This window comes from Homarus americanus, unplaced genomic scaffold (assembly GCF_018991925.1).
Source record: "Homarus americanus isolate GMGI-L3 unplaced genomic scaffold, GMGI_Hamer_2.0 scaffold24260, whole genome shotgun sequence".
NCBI lineage: Eukaryota > Metazoa > Arthropoda > Malacostraca > Decapoda > Nephropidae > Homarus > Homarus americanus.
This window is the reverse complement of record NW_024721079.1, coordinates 3,304,130-3,319,532: the sequence shown is the minus strand read 5'-3', so window position 1 is coordinate 3,319,532 and position 15,403 is coordinate 3,304,130. Positions and strand designations below refer to the sequence as shown.

Below are 15,403 nucleotides of genomic sequence, written 5' to 3'. Positions count from 1 at the left end.
TGCGAATGGCAAGGGTCTACTGTACTGTAATTGTCTTTAGGCTGAGCCTTGAGAAAATGCTGGACAGCACATATATATGAGGTGCTTAGGGCATGAACAAGAATTTAACTCTGTATTCTGGTGTGTTGGTGTTTTGTATTTTGTATTGTTTTATCTACGTCTCGCTTGAGTGTCTCGTACGTTCTATTGATTAGCTAGTCAGTGTTTGTATGTACATCTGATTCAGCTGTCACGAACCAACTCCAGGCTAGAGAACACTTACTGCTAGATTTGTTTAGTTAACGTGCCACTCTTGCTGCTAAACAAGAATGTAATAACAAAGCTCAGGTTACAGCAACATATCAACACAAATTAAGTTTGCAAAATTTTGCTTTATTTGCAAAGGGTTTATTATTTTACCCAGCTTTATGATCTTGTTCTGAAGGTGTGTCAAATTCCTCTTATGTTTTTTCATATGGGGATTAAGATCATATGAGTATAGTACCAACTCCACATATGTAAATGATAATCAGATCAAAGACAGAGTTGTACCTTACATAATGGTGTAGCCATTTACAGCTTGTTCTGTTTTATCATGTTATTTTGCTACTTTGTTTAAACTTCCTTGTGAACATGAAACTAATTGTCAGAGCAAGCATGGTTGCAATGATATTGTAATACACTGTACAGTAGATATCATATGATGCATCATCATCTTGATATGACTCAATATTCACTGTTTTATTAGGTCAGATGAATGCAAACCCAAGGACAGCAAAATGGCTCCCCTATGGCTAGTGTTTGAGAATGGTGACCCCCATGGCAAAAATATTTATTTACTCTATAAATTTGGTGATGACCTGCGACAAGACATGCTGACGCTGCAGATGATCCGTGTTATGGACAAAATTTGGAAGGATAATGGAATGGACCTTAGGTAAGTATCTTCTAAATTTATTAGTTCTTAATCTCATTTTTACATAATTATATACATCAGAAAATATGTAGATAGATGTTCCTCCAGTTGTTAGTCATCTGAGAGAAAAACAGCTCTTTAGTTTTGGATCACTTGTTTGACAGAGGAGACTACAGTATGATGTTAGATGGTAGAGTGGTGAAGTGCAAGTCTGGACAAAATACTGTACACCGGGAGTCTTGAATACCTTTGTTTACTTTGGACTGTACAGAGGTAACAAAACATCAAATAAATATTTTGCTTCAGAACTTTATAATGGTGCTCAGTGATACAGCAGTGCTGAGGTAATCAACTTACGAAAGGTTTAATAAATAATCATAATAGTACATAATGCCCTGACAGTTCACAGATTTTTATTTGAGAACCTGACTATTCGTGGAGGACACCCTGGATGTACACCAAGAATGTCTTAAGGGTAGTTTTAAAGTTATTGGCATTTTTGCGGCTGGGACAGGGAGCCATTCATTCTAGAGACAGTAATTTCTTTCATTTGTATTGTAAATTTATATATATATGTGTGTGTGTGTGTGTAGATACACACACATAAAACACATACAAACAAATAATAATGGGAAAATCCTCTCACAAATAATCAGAAACAAGACAACAAAATTTGGAAAAAATGTGAGTCTACCCTCAAGTCAACTCTGTGCTTATGTGTTGGCCGTTAGGATAATTATTGCTTTTACCTGTATTGTATTGTAAATGTGTGTGTGTGTGTGTGTGTATAAACACACACACACACATACACACATATAATACAGGTAAAAGAAATAATTGTCCTAACGGCAAACACATAAAGGCAATATACATTTCTTTGCACAGAAGTAAAAATATACCCCCCTACCCCCCCGGTACCCCGGTCAGCAAATGTTATTCGAGGATTTGGCTATTCGCGGCCATTTTGAGAACCTAACCCCCGTGAATTTTAAGGGCATGCTGTACCATAATAAATAAATTTCTCACTTTACAGAATGAGTCCCTACTCATGTATGTCTACTGACAATCGGGAAGGCATCATTCAGGTTGTACTGAATGCTGAAACTATTGCTAATATTCAAAGACAAAAGGGAATGTTCTCAGCAACTTGTGCATTTAGAAAAGGATCTCTGTTAGGTAAGTGTTATTTTCTTTTAGAAAAGGATCTCTGTTAGGTAAGTGTTATATTCTTAATAACTATTAATTTTTTTTATTGGATGTTATAGGTAGTGAGTAATTTAGATATGTAGAACTTCCAATGTATTGTGATTCAATACATCGATTTCATTATGTAATGGCACCCTAAATTACAGTGGCCCCTCGGTTAACGAACTCAATCTGTTCCAGAAGGTCGTTCGTTAACCGAAACGTTCGTTAACCGAAACCATTGTTTCAATGGGTTTTTGGGTAATTGGTTCCAGCTCACCGAAAATTTCCTAAATTCAACAAAAATGGTAGAAAAGTTCACTTACTTTGAGGTGTGTATGTAGAAGGCTCCTGGATGATGATGATGATGATGGGATTTAGAATGGGGTGGAGGAGAAGGAAGAAGAGAAGGCATTGGGGTGGAAGAGAAGTCACCCCATGGTGCCATTTCACCCATAAAATTTTAGCTCTCTGGTTTAATTCAAGATTATTTTCTTTAAATCAATGCTGCACTGCATTATATATTGTCAATATATAAAATATATTTCAAAATGACCAATAATTTGCTTGGAAACACAGAAAAAAAGCATTTAGTTGAAGAGAGTCTCAAGCAAGATGTTACCTCCAGTGAAAACAGAGAGAGACTGACGCCTGTTTGCTGTGTTAAGAGGCTGGATGCCGCGCATTAAACTAGTCACTTTACCTTCAATTTCGTTCAATAATTGTTAAAATGACTAAAAAATTGAATATTAAACTTTTAAAATTATTGAATAGTATAAACTTCTTGATATTTACAAAAATAGTAAGGAATTTAAGCCCTAGAACCGATTAATGTATTGGCGGACTGATACTAAAGCTGGTTGCCCGGTCAGTGCAAGCGAAAACATGTTGAGGTCGGTTCGTAAGAAGTTCGTTAAGCGAATTTTTTTTCGTTAACCGAATTGAAGATCCTTATGGAAGGCAGTTCGTTAATCGAAATTACGTTAACCGAGGTGTTCGTTAAACGAGGGGTCACTGTACTCACATTTCTTTATTTCTCGGTCAAACTCTAATCTTGCAGTGCAAGCTCAGAAAAATAAATTACTTTTACACTAAATAGACCACCACATTCATCATTTGACAACAAAGTGTTTGTTGTTTATTTTATTATACCCTCCAGTACTTTGAGCAAAAAGAGAAGGGAAAGTAAAATAAATGCTGCTGCATCTGGTGATGTTAAAAAGAAAAGGTATACTATTACTTTGGATAAGAAATTTAAAATATTCCCCTTCAAAGTCCCCCTGAGAATTACCCTTTTACCTCCAAGCAATAATATCTTCTCATATGTAACTATTCCCCAAGTCCAGTATATAAATGTATGCCATGATTTAAGGTTAGAAGCAGAGGAACCACAATATTCTGTAGAGGTGACAGGAATCATTCAGCAGTAAAATCAGCATATGTTGTTGGTAAGAAATTAGACAACATTAAAGTGAAAATATTCAGGAACATATCTCAGTCACACTGTTGCTGTGCTAAAATGATATGAAGTTCACCATCCTGAATATATTTTTTAATTTTAAAGTTTGAGGTACAGTGGGGTATGCTATAACGAATCTAATTGGTTCTTGAACCTTGTTCGTTATAGCATTCGTTCGTTATAGGATTAATCTGTTCCAGGCCCCCAAATACAACCACTTAACACTGAAAAATATAATATAAAATTGTACAAATTGTAAAAAAGTGCATACATATGCATCTAAACCCCTGAAATAAAGAATATTATGAATACTTGTAATAAAAAAACAATAAATTAGTAAAATAAAATAATTTTTTTTTTTTTAAATAATGTTCGTTGTAGGAGTTTCGTTCGTTATACTGTAGCATTCTCAATTTTATAGGTAAAACCGTTCGTTATAGGAATATTTGTAGCAGGATCCGTTCGTTATAGCATACCCCACTGTACATGTTTCCAGAGTCTGGGAATTACACACAGGGTGTCACAAAATCAAGATTTACCATGGAGAGCGGCATATAATTAAAAGTGTGTATACCTGCTTAAGTTATTGGTTTGGGCTATCTTCACTGTCATGAGCATTGTAATCTTGCATTATTGGAATGATGGCTACTTATCTAGTTAGCCAACTGTAATTGAACACCAGACACCATAAGCAGAGCAGCAGTATGAATGATACAAAAAGTTAGAATTATATTTTTAAGGTATTTGTTAGAAAACTGACATGAGATTTTATAATTTACCCAAGATTGACTGATTTATTCATTTTTGCAGCCTGGTTGAAGGATCACAACCCTACTGAGACATTGCTCAACAAAGCAATTCATGAGTTTACACTGTCTTGTGCTGGCTACTGTGTTGCTACTTACGTCTTGGGTATAGCTGATCGCCACTCTGATAACATAATGGTTATGAAGAATGGCCAACTTTTCCACATTGACTTCGGCCACATTCTGGGACACTTTAAGGAAAAGTTTGGTATTAGACGTGAACGTCAACCATTTGTCCTTACGCATGACTTCATCAATGTCATCACCAAGGGGAGACAGACACGCTCAGAAGAATTTGAACATTTTAAAGGGTATTGTGAGAAGGTGAGTATGATTTTTGTATGATATTTTTGAAGGATGTTTTGCATAAACTGTTCTCAGTTAATGACAATGTTTCTTACATGTTTATATACGAGGTCTGTCCAAAAAGTAATTTAGGGTGCTGCACTATATCAAAAGTGTAGTACAGTCTCAAATTGTGCTATATTGAAGGTTTATTATACCTGGAGATTAGTGAATCAGTATGTAATGATTTATGTATTACTGTATGTTGGTAGTATGAGTAAATAAATGATATCTGGAGATGATTTTGGTTCCAGTAATATGGAAGTAACAAGGAATATGGAGAAATAATGTAACTTGCATTATTATTTCTGATATTATACATTCAATTTGAGGTTGCAAGCTTTGTACGAGGTCTGTCCAAGAAGAAACCAACCTTTGAAAATACAAATTTATTGCTTTACTTACAACTTAATCAGACTTGTCTCCTTCAAAGAACTCCCCTCCATTCTTGATACACCGCTCTCAACACTTTTTCCAGTTCTGGAACGCGTCCTGGAACGTGTTTTGAGGGATGGTGTGCAGGTCTCGTAGCGAATTTTCTTCTGTCTCTTCTATGATCTGAAATCGGCTACCTTTCAGGGTGGATTTCAACTTTGGGAACAAAAAAAAAGTCCGCAGAGGCCAAATCCGGAGAGTAGGGCGGCTGAGGGACGATAGTCGTCTCAAGCTTCGCCAAAAAGGCATGGATAAGGAGCGATGCGTGAGCAGGTTGCATTGTCATGGTGCAGCATCCAGGTCTTGTTTGTCCACGCCTCGGCCTCTTCCTTCACACTGCCTTCCTCAAACGCTTCAGGACCTCCAAGTAAAACTCTTTATTGACTGTCTAATCACGTGGAACAAACTCACGATGAATGACGCCCTTCCAATCAAAAAAGACGATCAACATCAACTTCACATTTGAGTGACTCACCTGCTTTTTTTGGTCGTGGCGACGATGTTCCAATCCACTGCGATGACTGCCTTTTTGTTTCGACATCATAGCCGTACACCCACGTTTCATCACCTGTTATGACATTTTTCAGAAAGTTTTCATCAGCATTCGAACGATTAAACAGCTCCTGACTGACTTTGACACGGTTCTCTTTTTGCTCATCTGTCGGCAGACGCGGCACAAATTTTGCGGCAACACGATGCATCTTCAGTTTTTTGGTTAAAATCGTGTGGCACGAACTTTTACAGATGCCTACTTCTTCGGAAACTTCACGGACAGTCAGGCAACGATTTTCACGGATCACAGCACGCACTTTCTCAACGTGATCGTCATCCGTTGATTTGGAAGGCAATCCAGATTTGGGATCGTCTTTGAAATGATGGTACCACATGTGACATTGCGTACGGCTCAAACAATCCTCCCCATAAGCCTGTTGAACATTTGAAAAGTCTCCTTAAAGTTTTTTCCCAATTTGAAACAGAATTTCACGCAAACATGTTGCTCTTCAAGATCCTTCATTGTTCAACTTGCAACAAATCGCCAAGTGCACTAAACACACGTTCACTCTAGCGCGTGTAGCTCGATGACTAATTGATGTGGCGTGATGCGGGACTAAAGCTCAAGGTCACCGCTACACAGCGCTGCTGTCGCGTGCACGCTGCGCCGGCTCGTTATTTAAAAAGTTTTGGACAGACCTCGTAAACTATTCGTATTGATATAAAAAAAAACCCATAAATCTGTTTTAAAGAGATCTTATGTAGAATTTTGTTACATCTTGGGCTAATTTTTTTTTTTTTTTTAATGTAATAGTTGGTATACAGAATTTTGATTTACAGAGAATGTTTTATAAAAAGTAATCCCTCTCTAACTATTTTGGGAGACCATACAACAATGTAAACCATTTCACTGCATCATATATATCTGGCTAGCATTCTAAAAAAAAAATTTAATTAGAAAATACTGTATGAATTCCAAATTTTATCAGTTTTCATATTTTCACTTTAAAACTGAATAATATTAATTATTAAGTGTGTATTTATAAGCATGATACTGTACTAGTAAGCTGTCATATGAAGTTTTCTTTATACAGCACAGCAGAAGCTCTACATAAACATGTGTGCTTTACTTTCAGGCGTTCCTAATTTTGCGGAAATACGGCTCTTTTATCATTTCTCTTTTTGCTATGATGATATCTACTGGACTCCCTGAGCTTCAGAGTGAAAAAGATCTCAACTATTTAAAGGAAACTCTGGTAAGTATATTTATATTGTACATAGTTAATATCCCACGAGAACATGCTGATGTAGTAAGCACTTGATTTAATTTAATTGGTGATCACATTTTTCAATAACCTGGTGTACAGATGTGGGCAAAATTCCCTGTACACTTGGACATTTCAAGGACTTGAGGATCATTAGGTGAGGAGGATTTTCTTCATGTTAGAAATGATTTTTAGTTTTTGCTTTTCCCTCCATTTTGTGATTGTGACAAAATATGTGAAAAGCAACTTTATTTTACATAAGTCAGACATATACAAATATAGCACCATTTATCCGGCGCCCCAGTACTGTATCTGGAATGCTAAAAAAAACTGGCTATGTTCTGAGCGGGGAAATTTCCACACGGCCCTTTTTAGGCTATTATGGGACCCACTTTCACACCAGTGCTGAATACCGTATGCCAGGGGTCAGCAAACTTTTGAACACACTGTGCCAGTTTCTAACATTTCTACTGCCCTGCATGCCAACTATAATTTTCAATATGCAAATTATTGTCATGTGTATTTTGATAAATAATGTTATTTGAAATACACACAATTACATATGAATGGTAAGATATATAATCAAATACAAAATACTATAAAATGCTCTCACCAATTTAGTGTGATCCCTGTCACTGCTTCCGCTTGCTCAGTGTTGCTATGTTGGGAGTATACTGTATCTGGACACCTTAAGCAGCTTAGGATGGGAATCTCATGATCACTCACAGTCGTTTCAAGTGATTTACATAGTTCCGTGAATTCTGCTACCCACAATGAAGACGACTTAAAATTGATCAGCTGCATCTCCAGGTTCCCTTCCATCCACTCAAATAAAGACACAAGTCCAAGTCACTCTCCTCAAAGTTTTCAGGTTTAATTAAAAATGAAAACATTGGGCCAATGTGCTGGAAATCTTGAAATCTGACAAGAGACCTCTGACTTCAGCTCTTGCATGTATGCTGCAATCTCTGTAATGTTCACAGGATGATGTGCTGACTACCTTTTCAGGTGCTTGAAGTAGCGGAAAGTTATAGTTTCAATATCCACTAAGTAAACTGCCAGCTTTGCAACAAAAGCTTTCCAAGTGTCATACAGACCTGCCACTGTTTGTCCTGAACCCTGCAGGTGAAGATTGAGATCATTGAGGTGTTTGGTGATGTCTGGGAGAAACATAAAGTTTTACTACCCATTGGTCATAATCCAATTTGGGGTATTTTTGGCCGTTTTCTTTCAGAAAGATCCTGATTTAATTAAAGCATTCCTCGAACCATTCTAAAACTTTCCCGCAACTGGAATAAAGGGGGTATGTCTCCATATGCACTATTCATTTCATCAAGAAAAGATGGAAATTGTCTGTGTGTAAGAGCAAATCATGCAACCCCCCCCCAAAAAAAAAACATTTCACAGTGGCCATTACTTTATCGAGATAAGTGTTTGAAATTCTGGCTCAGAGATTTTCTTGATGAATAATGCAGTGTAACTTCAGGATGGGGTTCCTGATTTTATCCTCAATTTGCTTGGCAAATCCCCTGTGTTTTCTACCATAGCAGGAGTGCCATCCGTTGTAACTGCAAATATCTTTTTAATATCAACCCCTGTCTCCTCAAAATTATCAATGAATGTTTCAATGTTATCTCCCTGGGTAGTTCCATACATAGGTTTTAAGCAGCACAGCTCCTCATGTACCTCCGTGTCACTGTACCTGGCGACAATAGCCAAATGTGGTATGTCATTTATATCAATGGTCTCATCAACAGCAATACTGAGCACAGTTGCATTTGTTAATGCAAACCATTTTCTGTTCTCTTATATTTGCAGCTATGTCTGATATGTGCCTCTCTACCTTGTAGCTGGCCTCAGTTGCATGATCTTTGTTTGAACTCAGGTTCTTCATTACGCTGCTTTGTTTTTCATAGTGGGATACTGTACTGCCTTCTTAATTGCTTCAGCTTTGTCCGCATTATCCTTAAATGTCTTCTCATGTTTTGTTTCATAATGTCTCTTTACACTTGATGTCTGGCAAACAACATTCTTGCAGCACAGAACACGCACAGCTTGACCATTCTGAAGAATAAATCCAATGTCTCTTGTCCAAGACGGTTGAAACGATTGAATGTTTAATTTGGCTTTCTTGGCAGCTGCCATTGTGGCTACTTAATAATCAGTAGCTTCTGTCACCGCGGCTGAAAGTACTAGTACACTGACCGTGCCTGACGGTCTGAGTAACCAGTGTTGCCACCTACAAATAGAAACTCTGCAAGTAATATAATCTGGTAAATTGAATACTAATAGGATGATGATTGTTTAATTTCAACAAAAGTGTTGTAAATACATATTAAAATTAATAAAACATATATCTTATACACTACAATTTCTTAGATATAGAAAATATCCGAGAAAAAGAATACAAGGCAAACTATGTATTTCATGTTTAGCTAAAATGGCAACACTGGGTCTGACACGACACAAACTACAGCTGAGCAAACGGGTACTGGCTGTATTAGTTCTAGCTCGAGCTTATGTCACAGTTTGTTATTTGAAATGGCACTATTATTTTTTGATTTTGTAATATGTTTTTTAAATCAGGCGTGCCATGGTCAACCTTTTCGCGTGCTAGGGGTTGCCGTCCCCTGCCATATGCTAACCAAAATTACTCTGATGATAATAAACAAAACTTTATACTGTACTGTATTATATAAAATCAGTGTTACACCATGCTTGCTGAAAAAACATGTTCCACAAGGTTTATTTTGGTTGAATTTATTTGGGTACATAAATGACATATATACCAATCATCAAATATCAAACTCTGACTATTATGTTAATAACGAGAGCCGAGAAGTTATTCAGTGTGAAACTGCAGTGATTTTTTATATAATTTCATTAAAAATTACACATTTCTGGTGATACATACTGTACATGTTACCTACTTTCTGATGGTTTTATTGAATTCTTTAAGTTCAAAAACATATACTGTAGTTTGATACTAAAATTTCATATCTAGCCAGAGTAGTTGAAAAGTTTTGATGATTCTGTATATATTGGGTACGTGTCTTCGGGTGGCTGCCATTTTGAATTCTGACCGAAAAAATGAAGTTCCACAAGGTAGATTTTGGTGAAATTTTTTTTGGTATAACCTGACATACTCGTATATACTAAACATAAAATATTAAAATATGGCTGGGTTCAGCCAAATTTATGTAAATTTTTACTGGCCTAATACTAACACTAATACAACATTACTTTTACTTCCTTTTGCAGAAACTGGACTTATCAGAAGATGAAGCCCGAGATCACTTCCGTTCAAAGTTTGATGAGGCTTTGTCCAACGCATGGAAAACTTCTGTCAATTGGGCTTTCCATTCAGTGGCAAAGAATAATCGTTAAAAAGTATCCAGGTCTAGTACTTTATCTTTGGATTTTGTTTGTTTGCTGCTAATATTACCTATTAGCTCATTGACTTTACCAACAAGAAGAAGTTACTCCATTCTAGGGAGTTGTCCTTTCCTGTTAGAACACTGCTGGAGCTACATTGTCACAAAGTGGATTCTGTACATGGCTGGAATATCTCTACAACAGTTAATCACAAAAGTTATAATTGAATGGCTTACAGTGTTACAGTTGACAGTATTTGGCAATAGTTTTGATTTTTGTTTTTAATATTATTTTCATGTTAACACAAGTTGATGCAATACACTCAATTATTGTGCATAAATAAAATTGGTAATGACTTATATACTTTTGAAGAGTGGTAATGAAATAGTTTTATTTGGGAAATGAAGTGATTAATTTGGGGGCCGTCTTATGCACCCCGACGCCTTATAGGCCGAGATATACGGTATTATCTGAGACAAATATATTTTTCAAATGATATCATGTTGAACTTGCATGTACAGTAAAACCTTGATAAATTGGACTTCAATATATTGGAATTCGCCTTTCTTGGACTCTCTGAGGTGCTCTGGACTGCTCCTCTATTCACTAGAAATGTTAAAAAAATTATTTGGAAAATCCAGTACGTATTAGTCTCTGTCTGAGTCCTACCTTCAAATCTACAGTATCAGTGTGCCACACCTCACTACCTACACTCATTTACTTGAACTTTTTGTAGAGTACATAGTATTTTTAACAGGGATACTAGAGGGTTTTAAGAAATAGGTTAAAATTATGTAAGTACAGTATACATATTTTAAGAAATGGGTAAAATAAAAAAAATCTTATGAAAGCAACAACAACACTTGCTTACTGAATACTGTACAGTGATCTAATCAGACATGCTGTAGGCTTAACGAGAGCTAAGACACTACATATGTAAGCAGGCTGGTTGCGGGGAGTGTGGAGGCGGCCTGAAATGGGAGGTTGCTGCATTTTTCAGGTTTATTTATTGCTTCAGTATTATATTCTTGTATGATCAACCTCTTATGGTGTATGGTTCATCATGATTAATATAACATCTTCAATAATAGAGAAAAAATACAATATGTAAGTTGTAATTTGACTTGAAAATAAAAGGGTAAGCTGTATCGGAAGGTATTCACTCAAGATACCTTCGTGTGAAAGTTTTCAGCAAACCAGCTTACAACAGGGTGACTGTAACACACTGTATAGTAATATCTCTGTTAGCTGGAATCCCTCTTAGCTGGAACTCTCTAATAGCCGGAATTTAAATTTGCTTAGAATTTGGGGAAAAATTTCTCTCAATTCTGGGTTTGGGAACGATTTTCCAAGGTTGAAAATTCGATGCATTTTCTGGAAAATTATGAAAATTTTTCAGAAACTCTTCAAATTTTTTTTTTTTCGGGTCTGGGAACAAATTCCAAGGAAGAAAATCAGCTGTATCTTCTGAAAAATCTGGAAACTCTCTGCAAATTTATTTTTCTGAGTCTGGGAGCAAATTCCGAGGATAGAATAATGTATCATTCCGGAAAATTCTGAGACAATTCTAGAAGCTTTCCCTTTTTTTTTCTGGGTCTGGGAGCAAATCCAAGGATGAAATAATACGCAATTTCCAGAAAATTCCGAGAAACTTTTCCTGGTATCATGAAAAATTCTGGGATGGGGAATTTTGGGGGGTTTGAGAGAGTCGTCTTGTTCCCCGGAAATCTGTCATTCCCAGAAGTGCCCTGCACAATTGTTCCAGCTAACAGGGATATCACTTTAATATGAAGATACCTTCCTAATGTCATTTATTACCTTTAAGTGATACATGATGGCTTAATTTGGATACTTGTACACCTAAACAATGGATAAGCCAGTGTATATGCAGATGCATAATACTGTACAATACAACATTACTTCAGTGCTGATAAATACACTGTAATATTATGTATTAGCTGATGATAAATACACTACAGCACAGTATTAATTTACGAAGTGCTGAAGATGGTGTTGTGGTAAGCATGAGTCGTGAAGGAGCTAAACCAATCAGTTGTTAGTCCTTTGTAAACAAACAACTCATGGTGTTGAATGTGGGATTCTTTTTTCAGGAAAGTTGCTTCTTTTATGATAATATTTGATCAACCCAGCATCAAATTAACCTAAATTATATGAGAATTATGATGAAATTACATAAAGAGATGCCATGGTGGAACATCTACTGTGAAACAACCTTCTAAGGATTTCCAACGTGGTTTATGCCAGGATGCTCTTGCTTAACACAATTACTCAAGGTACTGGATGTTTGGACTCAAATTCTAGAACAGGGCGGTAATATCGACAATATATACCTAGATTTTGCCAAGGCTTTCGACAGCGTACCCCATGAAAGGCTGAGAATTAAACTGTAAGGGTAGAGGATTCAAGGAAGTGTCCTAGCATGGATTGAAGACTTTCTTCATGATTGCAAGTAGTGTATGCTGATATAATGGCAAGAAATCATCATGTGTACCTGTGACAAGCAGGGTACCACAGGGCAATGTACTGGGCCCGTTGTTTGTTTTATAAATAACATGCCAGAAGCTATACACTCCTCCATACAAATGTTTGTGAATGATGCCAAGTTATTCAGGGAAATTAAGAACCAAACAGACTGTGAAAAGTTACAGAAAGGTCTTTTGTCAGCTTCAAGAGTGGTCGAAGAAATGGCTGGTATGATTCCATGTCCTGAAGTGTAAGAGGATGCGCCTAGGTCTTACCAACAGTAAGGAGGCATATCACATGTCACAACAGGATGAAGAAACTGCATTAATAGAGATCGAATATGAAAAGGACCCGGGTGTGTATGTTGATAATGAACTGAAGTTCTCGGGCCATTGTGAGAAGGTGATTCAAATAATTAAACTAGTAGGTCTTATAAGAAGGTTGTTCAGATATCTAGGAGGTCCGTCCCTCGTAGCGATCTTCAAGAGTGAGGTGCTTTCACGCCTGGAGTACTGTCACCCCACCCAGTACCCGAGATATGCTAGGAACTGTCAGTTCATTGAAAATGTCCAAAGGAGGGCCACTATGGCACCTTAGTTATCCAGAGAGATTAGAATGGTTGCAACTTCCTAGCTTATACTACAGATGGGAAAGGAGTGACCTAATTAAAGTGTATAAACATCTTAGAGGGCACTACTCAGTCCATACCTGGGGGTCACAGCCACTAGTCCAGAAAACTGAGAATTCTGAACTCTTGGAACAATCTGCTAGAGAGTGTTGTAACAGCACCGAGTGCGAGTTCCTTCAAGACCAGACTTGACCAACACTGGAGCAGGTTTAGATACATTCAGGAGCCAGTGCATGCCCAGTACTTACCAACAGTGTGTAACAGAGACATGACCGACCGGCCAAGTGGCTAACGAGCTGATCAGTGGCAAAGAGTATAAAAGTAAAAGTAAAGGGATCTTTGGGGGGAGGGAGCCGGGAGCCACCCACCTGCACTATCTCCTCCCACCTGCTGTTTCCAGATCACTCTCGTCTCCCACACACAATATACCCCTACGATGATTTTTTTCAAATTTTTATCTTTATAGTACATTACCCTGTACTGTACATTATATAGTTTTCTCTTTATTCATAAGACAACTTCTGTGGTTACTTACATATAAAACTTTACAGTACCTGTACATAACAATCATCTCGGTGGAAACAGTTATACAGGCAACCAGATTTAGGTCTGATTTTCAACCCAGAGTGTTTTGTTTCATGTTTTTTATTGTTGATGTAATAGTGTTTTAATAACCTTGTTATACATTATAACAACTTATTTTCTTTAACACAGTCCAGATAAGAACTGTTATCTCCACCCCCCCACCCCCTTCCTCCTGATTTTTGCATTTTTCAGACGGGTCTGCTCCAATTAGTCCAATTTATCGATGTTCTACTGTATACATAGTAATACTACTATATGGTTAAATTTGTCCAAATTTTAACTGTTGTAGCTGACGTACAAAGCTCTATCTATGTACACAGTTTCTCATTATTTAATATTATCATCACCTTCAGCTTCAAAGAAGTAATGTATATAGTTTGTATTCACTTAAAAAATTAGTCATTGTTATTACAATATTTTTTCTCTCCTAAGCAGACAAATAAATTTTTTGATAAACCTCTTGATATCAGAGGTACATGTTGTGATAGATTCATTAATCATTGTATACTGTACACTAGTGAAAAGCAGTATGGTTGTCTTAGCCTCAATAGTACATTTTAAATATAATCTGTGGCTTTGAGTTACTCATACTGTGATGATTGGGTACTGACTATACTCAATCATTAACTTACAAGTGTGTTAATAACTGTGAATTTAAAACAGAACCTTCTCATGATTTGCAATTTCAGATCAATGTTAGTAAGATAATTAACACCTGAGGAAAAATAATTAGGGTGACAGCGATGACCTATATTTTACCTGGTACTTGTTTGGTAGAGTTGTAGGTGTTATTGTTATAGGGATGAAATGGGTAATGTAGATTCTTTCATATCATCATTTAGTAGCTGTAGCCATACTTAGTTCTAATGCTTGATACCCATGATAGATTGGTTCCTATCTTAGAACCACAGGACAGCTGGGGCCTGTATTAAACTATTATCATGTAAGTAAGACTTGTGCTCAAAGAACTCATGTGCAGTTCTCCTAAGAAAAGTGTTACAGAAATTACAAATCTTAATTGGTTAAGTAATTCATAATTCTTGTTACACTATTTACTTTAACCTGAAAATTAAAAACTGTGTACTCTATGTTGCCGTTAGAAACATAAAGTACTGTATATTTTCACTAGTTTAATCTTGGTCTTAAGATTTTCAATAATATCCAGATATACATTTGTAATTCTTGATACAATATTGATAGCGGTTTCATCTTGTGGCACTGAATTGTTAGGTTCCATTTTTTCTGGAGTCATTACTGTTATTAAGCTAAAAGTTTGAGATGATTGACTTTTATTCAGGTTGTGTAAGCCTCCTCATGAATTACCGGGTATGTTTATTTTTCTCATTCCTATTATTTAGTGCGAAAGAGCAGTGTGAGAAACTTACTTGAGAATTTAAAAAATCACAACTTTCATGCATTACCAGAAATTTCACCACATAGATTTAATGC

At 36.5% G+C, this 15,403-nt stretch overlaps 1 protein-coding gene across 5 annotated transcripts in view; it reads left to right on the top strand.

Moving 5' to 3' along the window:
• The window catches only part of LOC121861444 (phosphatidylinositol 4,5-bisphosphate 3-kinase catalytic subunit delta isoform-like), a 58,569-nt gene extending 47,905 nt beyond the window's left edge, over window positions 1-10,664 (top strand). For all 5 annotated transcript variants that reach the window (XM_042359178.1, XM_042359176.1, XM_042359177.1 and 2 more), the window contains 5 exons: window positions 728-916; window positions 1,929-2,071; window positions 4,350-4,669; window positions 6,754-6,873; window positions 10,144-10,664. In XM_042359178.1, coding sequence (XP_042215112.1) covers window positions 728-916; window positions 1,929-2,071; window positions 4,350-4,669; window positions 6,754-6,873; window positions 10,144-10,269 — 898 coding nt within the window. In that variant the 3' untranslated portion in view covers window positions 10,270-10,664. The remainder of the gene's footprint in view (window positions 1-727; window positions 917-1,928; window positions 2,072-4,349; window positions 4,670-6,753; window positions 6,874-10,143) is intronic.
• Window positions 10,665-15,403: the final 4,739 nt, after the last annotated feature.